Source organism: Eleutherodactylus coqui, chromosome 10, assembly GCF_035609145.1.
Source record: "Eleutherodactylus coqui strain aEleCoq1 chromosome 10, aEleCoq1.hap1, whole genome shotgun sequence".
In the NCBI taxonomy this organism is placed as follows: Eukaryota; Metazoa; Chordata; class Amphibia; order Anura; family Eleutherodactylidae; genus Eleutherodactylus; species Eleutherodactylus coqui.
In genome coordinates, this window is record NC_089846.1 from 93,060,018 (window position 1) to 93,077,705 (window position 17,688).

Sequence of the window (17,688 nt, forward strand, 5' to 3'; positions counted from 1 at the left end):
CATTCATGATTAGTATACTGCAGTCACAGCTAGAGCTGCATGCGTTATTATTATACTACAGTCACAGCCAGAGCTGCATTCACAGTTTTGCTGAATGTTTCACTTCCACCAGCCTCAGTAATATGTAGTAGATTTGCATACTTAGTAGAAGTGCCTCTTCCTAAGCCCCGCCCACTTTTAAGAAACGTATTGAGAGTTGCAGTAAAAAGCTAAAAAGGGACAGATATTGGTGCAAGTCTGATGCACATAGACATTTGCAACTGTTCTAACCAGAATTGTGGCAAGGTGCCTTTATAACCTGCCGTCTTCTGTCTAAGCGAGCGTTCCCGCAGCGTTATCGTACACGCTGTTTACAGTAACGGATTCCTAAGGATTGTTCAGAGCTCTGAGCACGGGCGAGACCCCATGTATCTTCCATCCATTAACTGCAGATATGTCACAGTTGTATCCATGTTACCCGCACTGATACATTGTAACAAACCATCAAAACAGGAGCCATCTGTGCAGCTGATGTATTTATCACACGGGAGTATCAATCCTGATACATTGTAACAAACCCTTAGCTGTGAGTAGTACTCAGTGCAGACAGGCTTCAGCCTCTGAATGCTACCATTCACTAACAGCAAGCATGCAGTCTGTCCGGGCGTCACGTTCACTGCAGACCCCAGAAGAAAGAATCGAAGCTCAAGCCCAGAATCCGGTATGTTGTTGGCCGGACGCCAGCGATTGGCGATCTGATCACCTGCGTCCCGTGCGCGGTTGATGCAGTAAACGAAGTGTTGCTGTTGGCACCATGGCGGCCGACTCGGCGCTGTGATTATTATACAGGGAAATCAGGCGCGGCCCGGATCACTTAGTCGTTACTAATTAAAATGACAGATGTCTCCCGTGTTCTTGTACATGAGCGCTCTTCATTACGCCGCGCAGATTATTCTGTCCGCCAGCCAGCAGCTGATTGAATTTGCCGTCACTCCGGGGAATCATTGATGGATTCTCTATTTCTTTCTATTTTCTGGATTTTTTAAACCAAAAAATAAATTATGAACGTCACCAGAAAAGCAAAACGTGAACCGCGCCAAAGTGAGAGAAGAGTTAAAAAGGAAGTCACAAGAGGCCCCGCAATGTTGTTTCTGCTTTGTCCCAGTTTTCGGCGTGCCGTCACGTTATTACCGCAGTGGTCGAGTTTGGCTTTTTTGCTGCGGCTGCACATTCCAGTTTTGCAGGTTTAGTTCTTCATTTCGCCGTTCCATATAATCATAAATTTTGGGATCTTGCCGTTTTTACTTCTGCTGACACCTAGTGGCTAAACAGGCTCCACTGCGGGCGCGTCCCAAATAAAGTGTTACAGCCTACAGTAGAGCTTTCTAGAGGAGGATCGATGGCACAAGGGCTGATGTGAAGTCTTAGATACGCGGGCGCAGCGTTGGCGCTGCCATGGCAAAACATCGGGGAAATTTCTAAGGCGTTTGTCCAACAGGGTGAGCTGCAAAAATACCGCGCCCCTCACCCCTCTTCACTATGAAATAACGCTGACAACAGTAATAATCCTGACAACGGTAATAATAGTGCTGTCTAGTTAGATTCTCAGCTGCTGCAGAACATCATACTACACACCTAAGCTGCTGCAGAGCATCATACAACACCCCTCAGCTGCTGCAGAACCTCATACCGCACCCCTCAGCTGCTGCAGAACCTCATACCGCACCCCTCAGCTGCTGCAGAACCTCATACCGCACACCTCAGCTGCTGCAGAACCTCATACCACACCTCAGCTGCTGCAGAACCTCATGCTACACACCTCAGCTGCTGCAGAACATTATGCTACACACCTCAGCTGCTGCAGAGCATCATACTGCACACCTCAGCTGCTGCAGAACCTCATACTACACACCTCAGCTGCTGCAGAACCTCATACCTCACATTTCAGCTGCTGCAGAACCTCATATTACACGCCTCAGCTGCTGCAGAGCATCATACTACACACCTCAGCTGCAGCAGAGCATCATACTACAAACCTCAGCTGCTGCAGAGCATCGTATTACACATCTCAGCTGCTGCAGAACCTCATATTACACACCTCAGCTGCTGCAGAACCTCATATTACACACCTCAGCTGCTGCAGAACCCCATATTACACACCTCAGTTGCTGCAGAACCTCATATTATACACCTCAGTTGCTGCAGAACCTCATATTATACACCTAAGCTGCTGCAGAACCTCATACTATACACCTCAGCTGCTGCAGAACCTCATACTACACACCTCAGCTGCTGCAGAACATTATAATACTCCTCTCAGCTGCTGCAGAAAATCATATTACACACCACAGCTGCTGCAGAACCTGATAATACACAGCTAATACTTCTGTAAGTGCTGCTTGCACATTACTAGTTCCCGCACTGTGTCAACTAAAAATAGTGCCCCCTTTGTGGCCCCTTACGGTAATAGTGCCCCCATTGTGGCCCCTTACAGTAATAGTGCCCCCTTTGTGGGCCCTTACGGTAATAGTGCTCCCATTGTGGCCCCTTACGGTAATAGTGCTCCCATTGTGGCCCCTTACGGTAATAGTGCCCCCATTGTGGCCCCTTACAGTAATAGTGCCCCCTTTGGTGTGAATCCACAGCAGACTTTAGCCCTTCTATTGACGTGGAAATGATGCCACCTTCGTTCTGCTATAAGTGAATGAAACTTAAGGGTTTGTTCAGACTGCAGATTTTTGCCTCATAATTTGACATGGATTCTGCGCCGACTCCGGCTCACATCCGTGTGGCATTACTTTTGGTGGGAATCTGAACCGTAGTCAATACGCCATGGGGATTTTTTTTGCACACAGATTTCGAATCCACACTTGGGAAAAAAAGTGACTTCTTGCTGCAGATTCCATTTGGAATCCGTGCTGAGAATTCCCCAGGTGGATTTGGCCATCGACATGGGCTACATCCACGCGCAGATCCCCTTCATGGTTTGGGGCAGAAGCTCGCAGCTCAACTGCATATTTATAGAGGCAAGATCCGCATGGAAAAATTTGTGTTGGATTCCACCGCCCGAACACGCTTTGCGGATGCCTTCACACGTAGCGGATTTGGTGCAGATTTTCCACAATATGCGTCAAAGTTTGCACCTCTTGAAGCGGATTTGCAGTAGATTTCACACCGTAAGTTGAAGGCACCTCCTGCTGCTGCAGTGACTTTCTGTGTCTTCCCACAATCCTTTGCTCTTCAGCAATCTCCGATTTGCCAGGAACCTGTAGCCTCTTCATTTTCTTGCATAGAATTCCAAAACTGCAGTGAAGACTGACACACTGGAAGAGCAGGCAAGATGCAATCTGGAAGATGTGTGAGCCGCCAGCCTCTCAGCACAAGAAGAACTACAGCTGAGAGGTACTTTGTGGCTCCACTGAATGCATTGACAGCAGTGGCTGAAGACGTGAAGCAGCGAGGCTCTGGGGGGCTAATATGCAGAATTCTGCTCTCCTCTCCCGTTACGACCGCCATCAGACTGTACTGCGCACTTGTTGCACCTTGTCCCTCTGATCCCGCGCTGTTCATTATCCTCCCCCCGCTGTTCCGTTCCTCGCTGTCTGCAGAAGCCGCTAAATGTCTTTCCTGTTGAAGCTGCAGGATGCAAAAAAAGCTGAAATAATTGCTATCGGAAAGGCGGCGGCGACAATCCTCCGAGATCTGTAATTGTCAAACCCTCTTAAGTAATGAGAGAGAGGAGGAACCGTGCGAGGAACCAGCTGTGCAACCTTAAAGGGCTCGTCCAGGCCTGCGTAACTAAATGTACATGGGCCTCACAGCTGAGGGTTTGTTACAGTGTATCAGCGCAGAATTTCCTGTATGAGTTAACACAGCAGCACAAATGTAGCACTTAATCTGCACTGATACATTGAAGCAAACCTTCTGCCGTGACAAACGTTAGGTCGCAATCAACTTCCAGCCTTGACAGCTAAACATGAATGTCCCCATTCACTGACAGCAAACAGAGATCTTGGAAAAGGATCAGAATGCTGCAGCGCTTTCCACTAAACAGGATTAAGCTTCACTTCTAGAATAACGGATGAGACCTTAAAATATTGACGCAGGTGAACTCGCGGCTCCAGGATGAGGTGATATGTGAAGCGCGAACACTGCCAATGAGGCTCCTCCCAGAATGAAGTCGGCTCGCCAGGTTCACTGCGCTATGAGTTGTCACAATGTAGCAATCTCCAGACTGTAGCAATGTCTAGAGGGAGCGATGGCGGTGGGCGGAAAAGATGTGCATTTTTTTTCTAAGGCTGCATTTACATGGGGGTAAAAGCTGCGCCAAAACTGCATCCGAAAAAAAGTGTGCGTATTTACTGTAGTTTTTCCAAATTAATGGTAAAAAAAATTAAAACCACAGCAAAAAACACTCTTTCCATTGCAGCTTTGGTGCGTTTTTTCGCTGACCCCGTGTGAACGCACCGTCAGCGTTTTATCTTTGTATCCAGCTGAAGTAAAACCCGGTCCTGTTCTTATCCCACAGCGGATGACGTACACGAGGTGGGGCGGCATGAAGACCTCAGCATCAAGGAAGACAGCCCAGAAATGGCGCCTCCACATACTGTGGTGAGTACACGAACGCTCTGTGGTCCGATAGAAGGTTCTGGACGTTAACCCTAAAAGGGATCATCCAGTGCTGAGATCCTCGCCAATACCTAGAACGCAGAAACCTGGTCCACCACCCTCTGCCACATGACCGCGGCAAGGAGAAGCTTAAATGGATGAGCGGTCAGACCCCTTCGCTGTAACATCTCCTGCCCAGTGTGGAGGTGATAATTATGTGCGGCTCAGATACCCCTTTAGTTTTTGTACTTCTGTACTTGAGATACATTCACAAGTAGCGGAAATGGCGTGAAATTTCTCAAAGCAGATTTTGAGGTGGTTTCTGATGCGGATCTGCAGCCGAGTTCACCCTTTCTATTGATGTACATCCATGTAAAAATCTACATTAATATCCACACCATTTCCACTACATATGAATGTACCCTTATATTATGTTGTCCTGCTGAGTTTGTACTCATAGTAGCTGTTATAGTCATAATATATGTATTATATTGTATATATCTTTTCATATGTTTCTCACATCAGCCTATGCAAACACGCACTAATATAATATATATACACTACCGTTCAAAAGTTTGGGGTCACCCAAACAATTTTGTGTTTTCCATGAAAAGTCACACTTATTCACCACCATGCGTTGTGAAATGAATAGAAAATAGAGTCAAGACATTGACAAGGTTAGAAATAATGATTTGTATTTGAAATAACATTGTTTTTACATCAAACTTTGCTTTCGTCAAAGAATCCTCCTTTTGCAGCAATTACAGCATTGCACACCTTTGACATTCTAGCTGTTAATTTGTTGAGGTAAGCTTGTGAAATTGCACCCCACGCTTCTAGAAGCATCTCCCACAAGTTGGATTGGTTGGATGGGCACTTCTGGCGTACCATACGGTCAAGCTGCTCCCACAACAGCTCAATGGGGTTCAGATCTGGTGACTGCGCTGGCCACTCCATTACCGATAGAATACCAGCTGCCTGCTTCTGCTGTAAATAGTTCTTGCACAATTTGGAGGTGTGTTTAGGGTCATTGTCCTGTTGTAGGATGAAATTGGTTCCAATCAAGCGCTGTCCACTGGGTATGGCATGGCGTTGCAAAATGGAGTGATAGCCTTCCTTATTCAGAATCCCTTTTACCCTGTACAAATCTCCCACCTTACCAGCACCAAAGCAACCCCAGACCATCACATTACCTCCACCATGCTTAACAGATGGCGTCAGGCATTCTTCCAGCATCTTTTCATTTGTTCTGCGTCTCACAAACGTTCTTCTTTGTGATCCAAACACCTCAAACTTGGATTCATCCGTCCACAACACTTTTTTCCAGTCTTCCTCTGTCCAATGTCTGTGTTCTTTTGCCCATCTTAATCTTTTTCTTTTATTGGCCAGTCTCAGATATGGCTTTTTCTTTGCCACTCTGCTCTGAAGCCCAAAATCCCGCAGCCGCCTCTTCACTGTAGATGTTGACACTGGTGTTTTGCGGGTACTATTTAATGAAGATGCCAGTTGGGTACCTGTGAGGCGTCTGTTTCTCAAACTAGAGACTCTAATGTGCTTATCTTCTTGCTTAGTTGTGCAACGCGGCCTCCCACTTCTTTTTCTACTCTGGTTAGAGCCTGTTTGTGCTGTCCTCTGAAGGGAGTAGTACACACCGTTGTAGGAAATCTTCAATTTCTTAGCAATTTCTCGCATGGAATAGCCTTCATTTCTAAGAACAAGAATAGACTGTCGAGTTTCAGATGAAAGTTCTCTTTTTCTGGCCATTTTGAGCGTTTAATTGACCCCACAAATGTGATGCTCCAGAAACTTAATCTGCTCACAGGAAGGTCAGTTTTGTAGCTTCTGTAACGAGCTAGACTGTTTTCAGATGTGTGAACATGATTGCACAAGGGTTTTCTAATCATCAATTAGCCTTCTGAGCCAATGAGCAAACACATTGTACCATTAGAACACTGGAGTGATAGTTGCTGGAAATGGGCCTCTATACACCTTTGTAGATATTGCACAAAAAAACAGGCATTTGCAGCTAGAATAGTCATTTACCACATTAGCAATGTATAGAGTGCATTTGTTTAAAGTTAGGACTAGTTTAAAGTTATCTTCATTGAAAAGTACAGTGCTTTTCCTTCAAAAGTAAGGACATTTCAATGTGACCCCAAACTTTTGAACAGTAGTGTGTATATATATATATATATATATATATTACACACACATCTTCCTTCTTAGTAAATAGCAGCAGCTAAATGGTTAACTTGTTCAATATTATACACTAGAATGTATTAGATTCTCATATTTACCTCCCAAGTTTATTCTCCGTTAAGTTTCATGTCTCTCTGTTTCTTGGAAATCACATGTTTAAGTAGTAACACACACCTTAAGGCCTTAACATATGTTAAGCGTTAGAGACTAGAGGCTATCCTGAGTTATTTTAACCTTACGGTTATATATCTCTATTGCTATGTCATTTGGAGTATGTATGTACCATGATGCTATTAATAAATCAGAAGTATACTGCCTTCTATACAGTTCTGTGTCCCTGGCTTTATCGGCGACCCATTGGTGTTCCGCTAACACAGCCAATGCGAAGAACCAGAGCTGCAGTGTAAAGAATGGGAGAAACATAATAGTAGGCTGAGCTTCCGGGAGACTGGGGGTGGATTTCAGACTCTAATAGACATTGTAGATTAGTTGAATTCACAGATTGGATCTGATAAGCTGATGATGATGAGCGTCCGTCTTCCTTGTCTTGGGTCACTCACTGACATTTCCTTATGTGTTTCAGAAAATGGAGGCTCCAGAGGAGGAGATGGCTGAGAAAATGGGAAAGTTTGATGTGGAACAGATGAGGTCGCTGCTGGATTATAAGGTATCAGAGGGGTTACATTTATTCCTCTTGTACAACACAAAAAAGTGCAACTTGTACAATCGGTACAATCCTGTCATGCCATGACCCCCGGTCACATGACAGAGAGTCGCATCATCTCCGATCCCCTGTTCACATGACGGAGAATCGTATACTCTCCTGACCTCCTGTCACATGATGGAGAATCGCATCATCTCCTGACCCATGGTCACATAATGGAGAGTCGCGTCATCTCCTGTCCCCCGGTCACATGACAGAGAATCGCATCATCTCCGATCCCCTGTTCACATGACGGAGAATCGCATTGTCTCCTGACCCCCAGTCACATGATGGAGAATCGCATCATCTCCTGACCCCTGTTCACATGACGGAGAATCGTATACTCTCCTGACCCCCGGTCACATGACGGAGAATTGCATCATCTCCTGTCCCCTGTTCACATGACGGAGAATCGCATACTCTTCTGACCCCTGTTCACATGGTGGAGAGTCGCGTCATCTCCTGTCCCCTGGTCACATGATGGAGAGTCGCGTCATCTCCTGTCCCCTGGTCACATGGTGGAGAGTTGCATCATCTCCTGACCCCCGCTCACATGACAGAGAATCGCATCATCTCCTGACCTTCAGTCACGTGACAGAGAATCGCATCATCTTCAGACCCCCGGTCACATGACACATGAAATCCTGTAATCTCCTGACCTCCAATCGTATGACACATGACACCAAGAATCTCATCATCTCCTGCTCCCCACAGACGTCTCGGTCACATGACACATAACATACTGTCATCCTCTGCCCCCTCACTGTCACCTTGGTCACATGACACATAGGTTCCATCATCTCTTGATTCCCCGGTATACAGCCAAGTCATATGACAGGCAGCAGGGTTATTGAACAGTGAAGGGCTCATCCATTGTTATACAGTTAGGGCCAGAAATATTTGGACAGTGACACAAGTTTTGTCATTTTAGCTGTTTACAAAAACATGTTCAGAAATACAATTATATATATAATATGGGCTGAAAGTGCACACTCCCAGCTGCAATATGAGAGTTTCCACATCCAAATCGGAGAAAGGGTTTAGGAATCATAGCTCTGTAATGCATAGCCTCCTCTTTTTCAAGGGACCAAAAGTAATTGGACAATGCACTCTAAGGGCTGCAATTAACTCAGAAGGCGTCTCCCTCGTTAACCTGTAAACAATTAAGTAGTTAAAAGGTCTGGGGTTGATTCCAGGTGTGTGGTTTTGGATTTGGAAGCTGTTGCTGTGACCAGACAACATGCGGTCAAAGGAACTCTCAATTGAGGTGAAGCAGAACATCCTGAGGCTGAAAAAAAAGAAAAAATCCATCAGAGAGATAGCAGACATGCTTGGAGTAGCAAAATCAACAGTCGGGTACATTCTGAGAAAAAAGGAATTGACTGGTGAGCTTGGGAACTCAAAAAGGCCTGGGCGTCCACGGAAGACAACGGTGGTGGATGATCGCCGCATACTTTCTTTGGTGAAGAAGAACCCGTTCACAACATCAACTGAAGTCCAGAACACTCTCAGGGAAGTAGGTGTATCTGTCTCTAAGTCAACAGTAAAGAGAAGACTCCATGAAAGTAAATACAAAGGGTTCACATCTAGATGCAAACCATTCATCAATTCCAAAAATAGACAGGCCAGAGATAAATTTGCCGAAAAACACCTCAAGAAGCCAGCCCAGTTCTGGAAAAGTATTCTATGGACAGATGAGACAAAGATCAACCTGTACCAGAATGATGGGAAGAAAAAGGTTTGGAGAAGAAAGGGAACGGCACATGATCCAAGGCACACCACATCCTCTGTAAAACAATGTGGAGGCAATGTGATGGCATGGGCATGCATGGCTTTCAATGGCACTGGGTCACTTGTGTTTATTGATGACATAACAGCAGACAAGAGTAGCCAGATGAATTCTGAAGTGTACCGGGATATACTTTCAGCCCAGATTCAGCCAAATGCTGCAAAGTTGATCGGACGGCGCTTCACAGTACAGATGGACAATGACCCCAAGCATACAGCCAAAGCTACCCAGGAGTTCATGAGTGCAAAAAAGTGGAACATTCTGCAATGGCCAAGTCAATCACCAGATCTTAACCCAATTGAGCATGCATTTCACTTGCTCAAATCCAGACTTCAGACGGAAAGACCCACAAATAAGCAAGACCTGAAGGCTGCGGCTGTAAAGGCCTGGCAAAGCCTTAAGAAGGAGGAAACCCAGCGTTTGGTGATGTCCATGGGTTCCAGACTTCAGGCAGTGATTGCCTCCAAAGGATTCGCAACAAAATATTGAAAAAAAAATATTTTGTTTGGGTTATATTTATTTGTCCAATTACTTTTGAGCTCCTAAAATGTGGAGTGTTTGTAAAGAAATGTGTACAATTCCTACATTTTCTATCAGATATTTTTGTTCAACCCTTTAAATTAAACGTTACAATCTGCACTTGAATTCTGTTGTAGAGGCTTCATTTCAAATCCAATGCGGTGGCATGCAGAGCCCAACTCGCGAAAATTGTGTTACTGTCCAAATATTTCTGGCCCTAACTGTATAAGGGAGGCTGCGGGCCCCTGTGTGAGGGCAATATGTGGCCCCTCTCTTGGGCACATCTACCATACACAACCTGTGTGTACATAATACTGTCGTTTCCTATCTACTATTATACTCTATTACCATATCATCTGTAGTATTTTACCCTATTGCTGTACATTATGGGGACGCCCTTACTGAGTTATATATGTGACTTTGCATCGTTCAGGCTCTGCTCACACGTCCATCAGAGGCTTCATTATACTTGATGGGAAGAGTAGCGCAGAATTCAGCACTATTCGTCCCATCACACGGATGGCCCCGTACCTGTCAGCACAGTCCGATGGGTGCTGCGATATAACAGTTGCAGCGGAGCGTTCCGGCTTCTGTAATTAATAGTGTGAACAGAGCCGAGAGCGATCCCGTTACCGGTTAGGATGTTTCCACTCCATATCATGTTTGCCGGTTTTAGTTCTTATTTATTAGATTTTTGGTTAAACATCCATAGTTCTAGATGTGATTAATGGGAATTATTAATAATCACTTCCTGCCTCAGTAAAGGCTGAAGGGGAATCCGGGACTGAACAAAAAGCCAAACCAGACAAGAGTTGAACTGCCCCCTTATTAGACCCCCATCTAGTAGTGTGTTTGACCCCCTTTGGCCTTCGAATCCTCAGCAACTTGTCGTGGCATATATATTCTATTTCTCAGGAATATCGGCCCCTGCGGACAGGAAGCTTCTTGTAGTTCCTGCAGATAAGATGGAGGTCCTGACATGCTCTGTCCAGCTGACAGGAAGGGGTCAGCAATTCATGCTGCTTGTACCAAATTCGGACCTCCCATCAGCACCAACAGGAATCTGGATCCATCTGACCAGGAGATGTTTTTCTGATGCTCCGTGATGCATGTTTTTTGCTCTTTTGCCCACTGCAGTCTCACCATTTTGTTTCTCTTACAATGGCTCTGGAACTGGCCGTCTGCTATTATAGCCATCTGTGCTAAGGAATGGTGAACTGTGCGCTTGGACATGTTAGTTGGAGCACCAGTGTTGTATTTAGCTGACTGTGCAGCGGCTGTTGGTCAGAATGATTCCTGACATCCTCCTCTGACCCCTTTTGGCGACGAGCTGTTTCTGTCCACAGGATCCCCTTTCACTGGATGTTTTTCTCGATCGCACCATTCTTTGTATACTCGCGCCGTTCTCCATATGCTCCCAACACTATTATATGAAAAAAAAACACCCCCGCGGTCAGCAGCAACATATACCGGCCCTGGCTAGTCTAGCTCAAATGACCCGGCCTCTTTGGAAGTCGCTGCGATCACTGGATTTCCCCATCTAATGTGGATTTACACTGAAACTGATCCACGGAAAACTTGTCACGTGATTTTATGTTGCACTCCGGGGTTACGGGGAGAATTACCATACAGGGAAGCACCAATTGTGAGAGGGTGGGGGTCTAATAAAGGGTCCGGTCCCTGTAAATCATGGTGCAGGCAGACTCCGCTGTAGATAGATCGTTCTCAGGGGAACGTTCCTCCTTGTGTTCTTATAGCGGAGATTATGCGTTTACAACCCGGTAACGAGATTTATATTTACAGTTTCCTCTCCAGTTTTTTAAGACTTTAATTAAAGTGTAATTCCGCTTTTAATACCCTCTCGGTTTCACGCCGCTCCTGATGAGAAGTTGCTTTGTAGATATTTTGCTTTACTTAATGTGCACTGATGTTGAATTAAGCATGTTTTATACTCTGAACACATCCGGATCAGCGGCGCAGGACCGCTTGCTGCGGCATTAGGCTGCTGTTACACAGACAGACGGACGTATGAGGCCGATGGCCCCGGCATGGTGATCGGCGCTGCTTTGGGGGTGTCTTTCTTCTTACAGCATACATACGGCTGCAAAAATGCCATAAGAGCTTTACTCTGCGGGTCGGTACGATTACGAGGATTCCAAATCTATATAGTTTTTTGGTTTTTTTTGCTGTACTGCTTTTAAAAAAATAAAATATCTGTGGGAAAAAAAATAAAGGTTTTTCCGGCACGCACTGGAGTTTCTATTTGTTCCATGTTTGAGTACACACGACTTTTTGATCACTCTTTATTAGATTTTTTTTGGAGGTGGGATGAACAAAAAAAGCACAACTCTGGTGTATTTTTTCGCATAACATTCGCCATGTAGGATAAATAATACATTACTTTGATAGATGCCAAATATTTTTTTTGGGGGGGGGGGACGTTTTTGTTTTGTTTTTTAAAATTAGAAATATTGGAAAAGAGGTTTTTAAAACTTTTATTTTTTCTAATAATTCATAAAACTTTTTTTTACTAATACCATAGTATTACATTATACTGAAATTTGGCAGGCAGTCTATTAAGATGTGCCATAGGCATGGCAGCCTTGGGACTCTTCACAATCTCATCGTTGGAGGTGGCCATTTGAGACCCCCAAATACCGATCAGGACATTTAAATGCCGCTGTCAGAGTTGACAGGGTTAAAAGCCGCAATCAGCATTTACGCTGATAACGGCTGTTGCGTGCTCCTGATCCGCTCTATACAGACCCCGCTCACCCAGGTTGTACGACCTGCGGCATGAAGGGGTTAAGTAAGCATTCAGCAGCCTAACGGGAGACAGGAAGCATTACACCACCGAAATTAGTGATCTGTCCATCTCATAGATCAGATCCTAAGACACTCTTCTAGCCGCTCCCTGCGGGGTAACAGATCCGCTTCCCAGGGTCTTGCTGCACTTTTTTAGTCATTTACTAATTTTCTTTGTTCTGCAGAACTGTTTGCTTAAAGACTTCTTCAGGGAATCAGAAGGGTTTTGACTTAGTGAAAAGAATCCCTATTAACGCTGCCCCATCTTCTGGCTGCGGGCGGTGGGCACAGGCAGGGCGCGGTATTCCTGGGCTTCAGGCCGCCGTACGCTTTTCAAATGAAATTTCTTCATAATGAGCGTTCGGGGAGAATCTGTTTTCATTCCTTGTTAAACCAAGTGAAATGGATGTCATGGTAACAGAGCAGCGAGAGATTTGTGCTGCCAGCCTGGTGAAGGGTTGGTAGAATCTCTTCTGTAATCTCGCCGTCTGCACCCGGCCACTTGTCGTGAAATGCCAGCGAGCGCACAGTGAGTCATAAAGGTTCACATATCAGTGGAAAGAGAAACACATAGTATGCACACGATCCAGCCTCCTCTCCTGCATACTCGTCATACGACTAATCCATCCTAAGGAGAAAGGTCAGTCCAGTCTGTGTATAAAGAAGGTCCAATATATCCTAAATGTCCGTCCAACATACATCAGAAGGAAGGCGACACATTACCCCTCTGTACTCACAGCTGCCCCTGGAGCAATACACTGTGATATAAGGAGCACAAAGAGAAAAGACTTAATTAATGCACATCTAACTACTATAATACTGCCACCTATGCACAAAAATATAACTACCATAATACTTCTCCTATGTACAAGAATATAACTACTATAATACTGCCCCCTATGCACAAGAATATAACTACTATAATACTGCTCCTATGTACAAGAATGTAACTACTATAATACTGTCTCCTATGTACAAGAATATAACTACTATAATACTGCCCCCTATGTACAAGAATATAACTACTATAATACTGCTCCTATGTACAAGAATATAACTACTATAATGCTGCCACCTCTGTACAAGAATATAACTACTATAATACTGCCCCCTATGTACAAGAACATAACTACTATAATACTACCTCCTATGTAAGAGAATATAACTACTATAATACTGCCCCCTATGTACAAGAATAAAACTACTATAATACTGCCCCCTATGTACAAGAATATAACTACTATAATACTGCCCCCTATGTACAAGAATATAACTACTATAATACTGCCCCCAAGGTACAAGATTATAACTACTATAATACGGCCAACTGTGTCCAAGAATATAGCTACTATAATACTGCCCCCTTTGTACAAGAATATAACTACTATAATACTGCCCCCTATGCACAAGAATATAACTACTATAATACTGCTCCCTATGTACAAGAATATAACTACTATAATACTGCCCCCTATGCACAAGAATATAGCTACTATAATACTGCCTCCTATGTGCAAGGATATAACTACTATAATACTGCCTCCTATGTACAAGAATATAACTACTATAATACTGCCTCCTATGTACAAGAATATAACTACTATAATACTGCCCCCTATGTACAATAATATAACTACTATAATACTGCCCCCTATGTACAAGAATATAACTGCTATAATACTGCTCCTATGTACAAGAATATAACTGCTATAATAGTGCTCCTATGTACAGGAATATAACTACTATAATACTGCCCTCTCTGTACAAGAATATAACTACTATAATACTGCCCCCTATGTACAAGAATATAACTGCTAAAATACTGCTCCTATGTACAGGAATATAACCACTATAATACTGCTCGTATGTACAAGAATATAACTGCTATTATAGTGCTCCTATGTACAGAAATATACCTACTATAATACTGTCCCCTATGTACAAGAATATAACTACTATAATACTGCCCTCTCTGTGCAAGAATATAACTACTATAATACTGCCCCCCTATATACAAGAATACAACTTCTACAATACTGCCCCCTATGTACAAGAATATATTTACTATAATACTGACTCCTATGTACAAGAATATAACTACTATAATAGTGTCCCTATGTACAAGAATATAACTACTATAATACTGCCCTCTCTGTACAAGAATATAACTACTATAATACTGCCCCCTATGTACAAGAATATAACTGCTATAATACTGCTCCTATGTACAGGAATATAACCACTATAATACTGCTCGTATGTACAAGAATATAACTGCTATTATAGTGCTCCTATGTACAGAAATATACCTACTATAATACTGTCCCCTATGTACAAGAATATAACTACTATAATACTGCCCTCTCTGTGCAAGAATATAACTACTATAATACTGCCCCCCTATATACAAGAATACAACTACTACAATACTGCCCCCTATGTACAAGAATATATTTACTATAATACTGACTCCTATGTACAAGAATATAACTACTATAATAGTGTCCCTATGTACAAGAATATAACTATTATAATACTGCCTCCTATGTACAAGAATATAACTACTATAATACTGCTCCTATGTACAAGAATATAATTACTATAATACTGCCCTCTCTGTACAAGAATATAACTAATACAATACTGCCCCCTATGTACAAGAATATATTTACTATAATACTGCCCCCCATGTACAAGAATATAACTACTATAATACTGCCTCCTATGTACATGAATATAATTACTATAATACTGCCCTCTCTGTACAAGAATATAACTAATACAATACTGCCCCCTATGTACAAGAATATATTTACTATAATACTGCCCCCCATGTACAAGAATATAACTACTATAATACTGCCTCCTATGTACAAGAATGTAACTACTATAATACTGCCTCCTTTGTACAAGAATATACCTACTATAATACTGCCTCCTATGTACAAGAAGATAACTAGTATAATACTGCCCCCTATGTACAAGAAGATAACTAATATAATACTTCCTCCTATGTACAAGAACATAACTACTATAATACTGCCTCCTATGTAAGAGAATATAACTACTATAATACTGCCCCACGGTACAAGATTATAACTACTATAATACGGCCAACTATGTCCAAGAATATAGCTACTATAATACTGCCCCCTATGTACAAGAATATAACTTCTATAATACTGCCCCCTATGCACAAGAATATAACTACTATAATACTGCCCCCTATGCACAAGAATATAACTACTATAATACTGCTCCCTATGTACAATAATATAACTACTATAATACTACCTCCTATGTAAGAGAATATAACTACTATAATACTGCCCCCTATGTACAAGAATAAAACTACTATAATACTGCCCCCTATGTACAAGAATATAACTACTATAATACTGCCCCCTATGTACAAGAATATAACTACTATAATACTGCCCCCAAGGTACAAGATTATAACTACTATAATACGGCCAACTGTGTCCAAGAATATAGCTACTATAATACTGCCCCCTATGTACAAGAATATAACTACTATAATACTGCCCCCTATGCACAAGAATATAACTACTATAATACTGCTCCCTATGTACAAGAATATAACTACTATAATACTGCCCCCTATGCACAAGAATATAGCTACTATAATACTGCCTCCTATGTGCAAGGATATAACTACTATAATACTGCCTCCTATGTACAAGAATATAACTACTATAATACTGCCTCCTATGTACAAGAATATAACTACTATAATACTGCCCCCTATGTACAATAATATAACTACTATAATACTGCCCCCTATGTACAAGAATATAACTGCTATAATACTGCTCCTATGTACAAGAATATAACTGCTATAATAGTGCTCCTATGTACAGGAATATAACTACTATAATACTGCCCTCTCTGTACAAGAATATAACTACTATAATACTGCCCCCTATGTACAAGAATATAACTGCTAAAATACTGCTCCTATGTACAGGAATATAACCACTATAATACTGCTCGTATGTACAAGAATATAACTGCTATTATAGTGCTCCTATGTACAGAAATATACCTACTATAATACTGTCCCCTATGTACAAGAATATAACTACTATAATACTGCCCTCTCTGTGCAAGAATATAACTACTATAATACTGCCCCCCTATATACAAGAATACAACTTCTACAATACTGCCCCCTATGTACAAGAATATATTTACTATAATACTGACTCCTATGTACAAGAATATAACTACTATAATAGTGTCCCTATGTACAAGAATATAACTACTATAATACTGCCCTCTCTGTACAAGAATATAACTACTATAATACTGCCCCCTATGTACAAGAATATAACTGCTATAATACTGCTCCTATGTACAGGAATATAACCACTATAATACTGCTCGTATGTACAAGAATATAACTGCTATTATAGTGCTCCTATGTACAGAAATATACCTACTATAATACTGTCCCCTATGTACAAGAATATAACTACTATAATACTGCCCTCTCTGTGCAAGAATATAACTACTATAATACTGCCCCCCTATATACAAGAATACAACTACTACAATACTGCCCCCTATGTACAAGAATATATTTACTATAATACTGACTCCTATGTACAAGAATATAACTACTATAATAGTGTCCCTATGTACAAGAATATAACTATTATAATACTGCCTCCTATGTACAAGAATATAACTACTATAATACTGCTCCTATGTACAAGAATATAATTACTATAATACTGCCCTCTCTGTACAAGAATATAACTAATACAATACTGCCCCCTATGTACAAGAATATATTTACTATAATACTGCCCCCCATGTACAAGAATATAACTACTATAATACTGCCTCCTATGTACAAGAATGTAACTACTATAATACTGCCTCCTTTGTACAAGAATATACCTACTATAATACTGCCTCCTATGTACAAGAAGATAACTAGTATAATACTGCCCCCTATGTACAAGAAGATAACTAATATAATACTTCCTCCTATGTACAAGAACATAACTACTATAATACTGCCTCCTATGTAAGAGAATATAACTACTATAATACTGCC

At 42.2% G+C, this 17,688-nt stretch overlaps 1 protein-coding gene across 3 annotated transcripts in view; it reads left to right on the forward strand.

The window, feature by feature from the left end:
• The window catches only part of HDX (highly divergent homeobox), an 82,543-nt gene that overhangs the window by 53,639 nt on the left and 11,216 nt on the right, over positions 1–17,688 (forward strand). For all 3 annotated transcript variants that reach the window (XM_066581467.1, XM_066581468.1, XM_066581469.1), the window contains 2 exons: positions 4,508–4,590; positions 7,370–7,453. In XM_066581467.1, the coding sequence (XP_066437564.1) occupies positions 4,508–4,590; positions 7,370–7,453 (167 nt within the window). The remainder of the gene's footprint in view (positions 1–4,507; positions 4,591–7,369; positions 7,454–17,688) is intronic.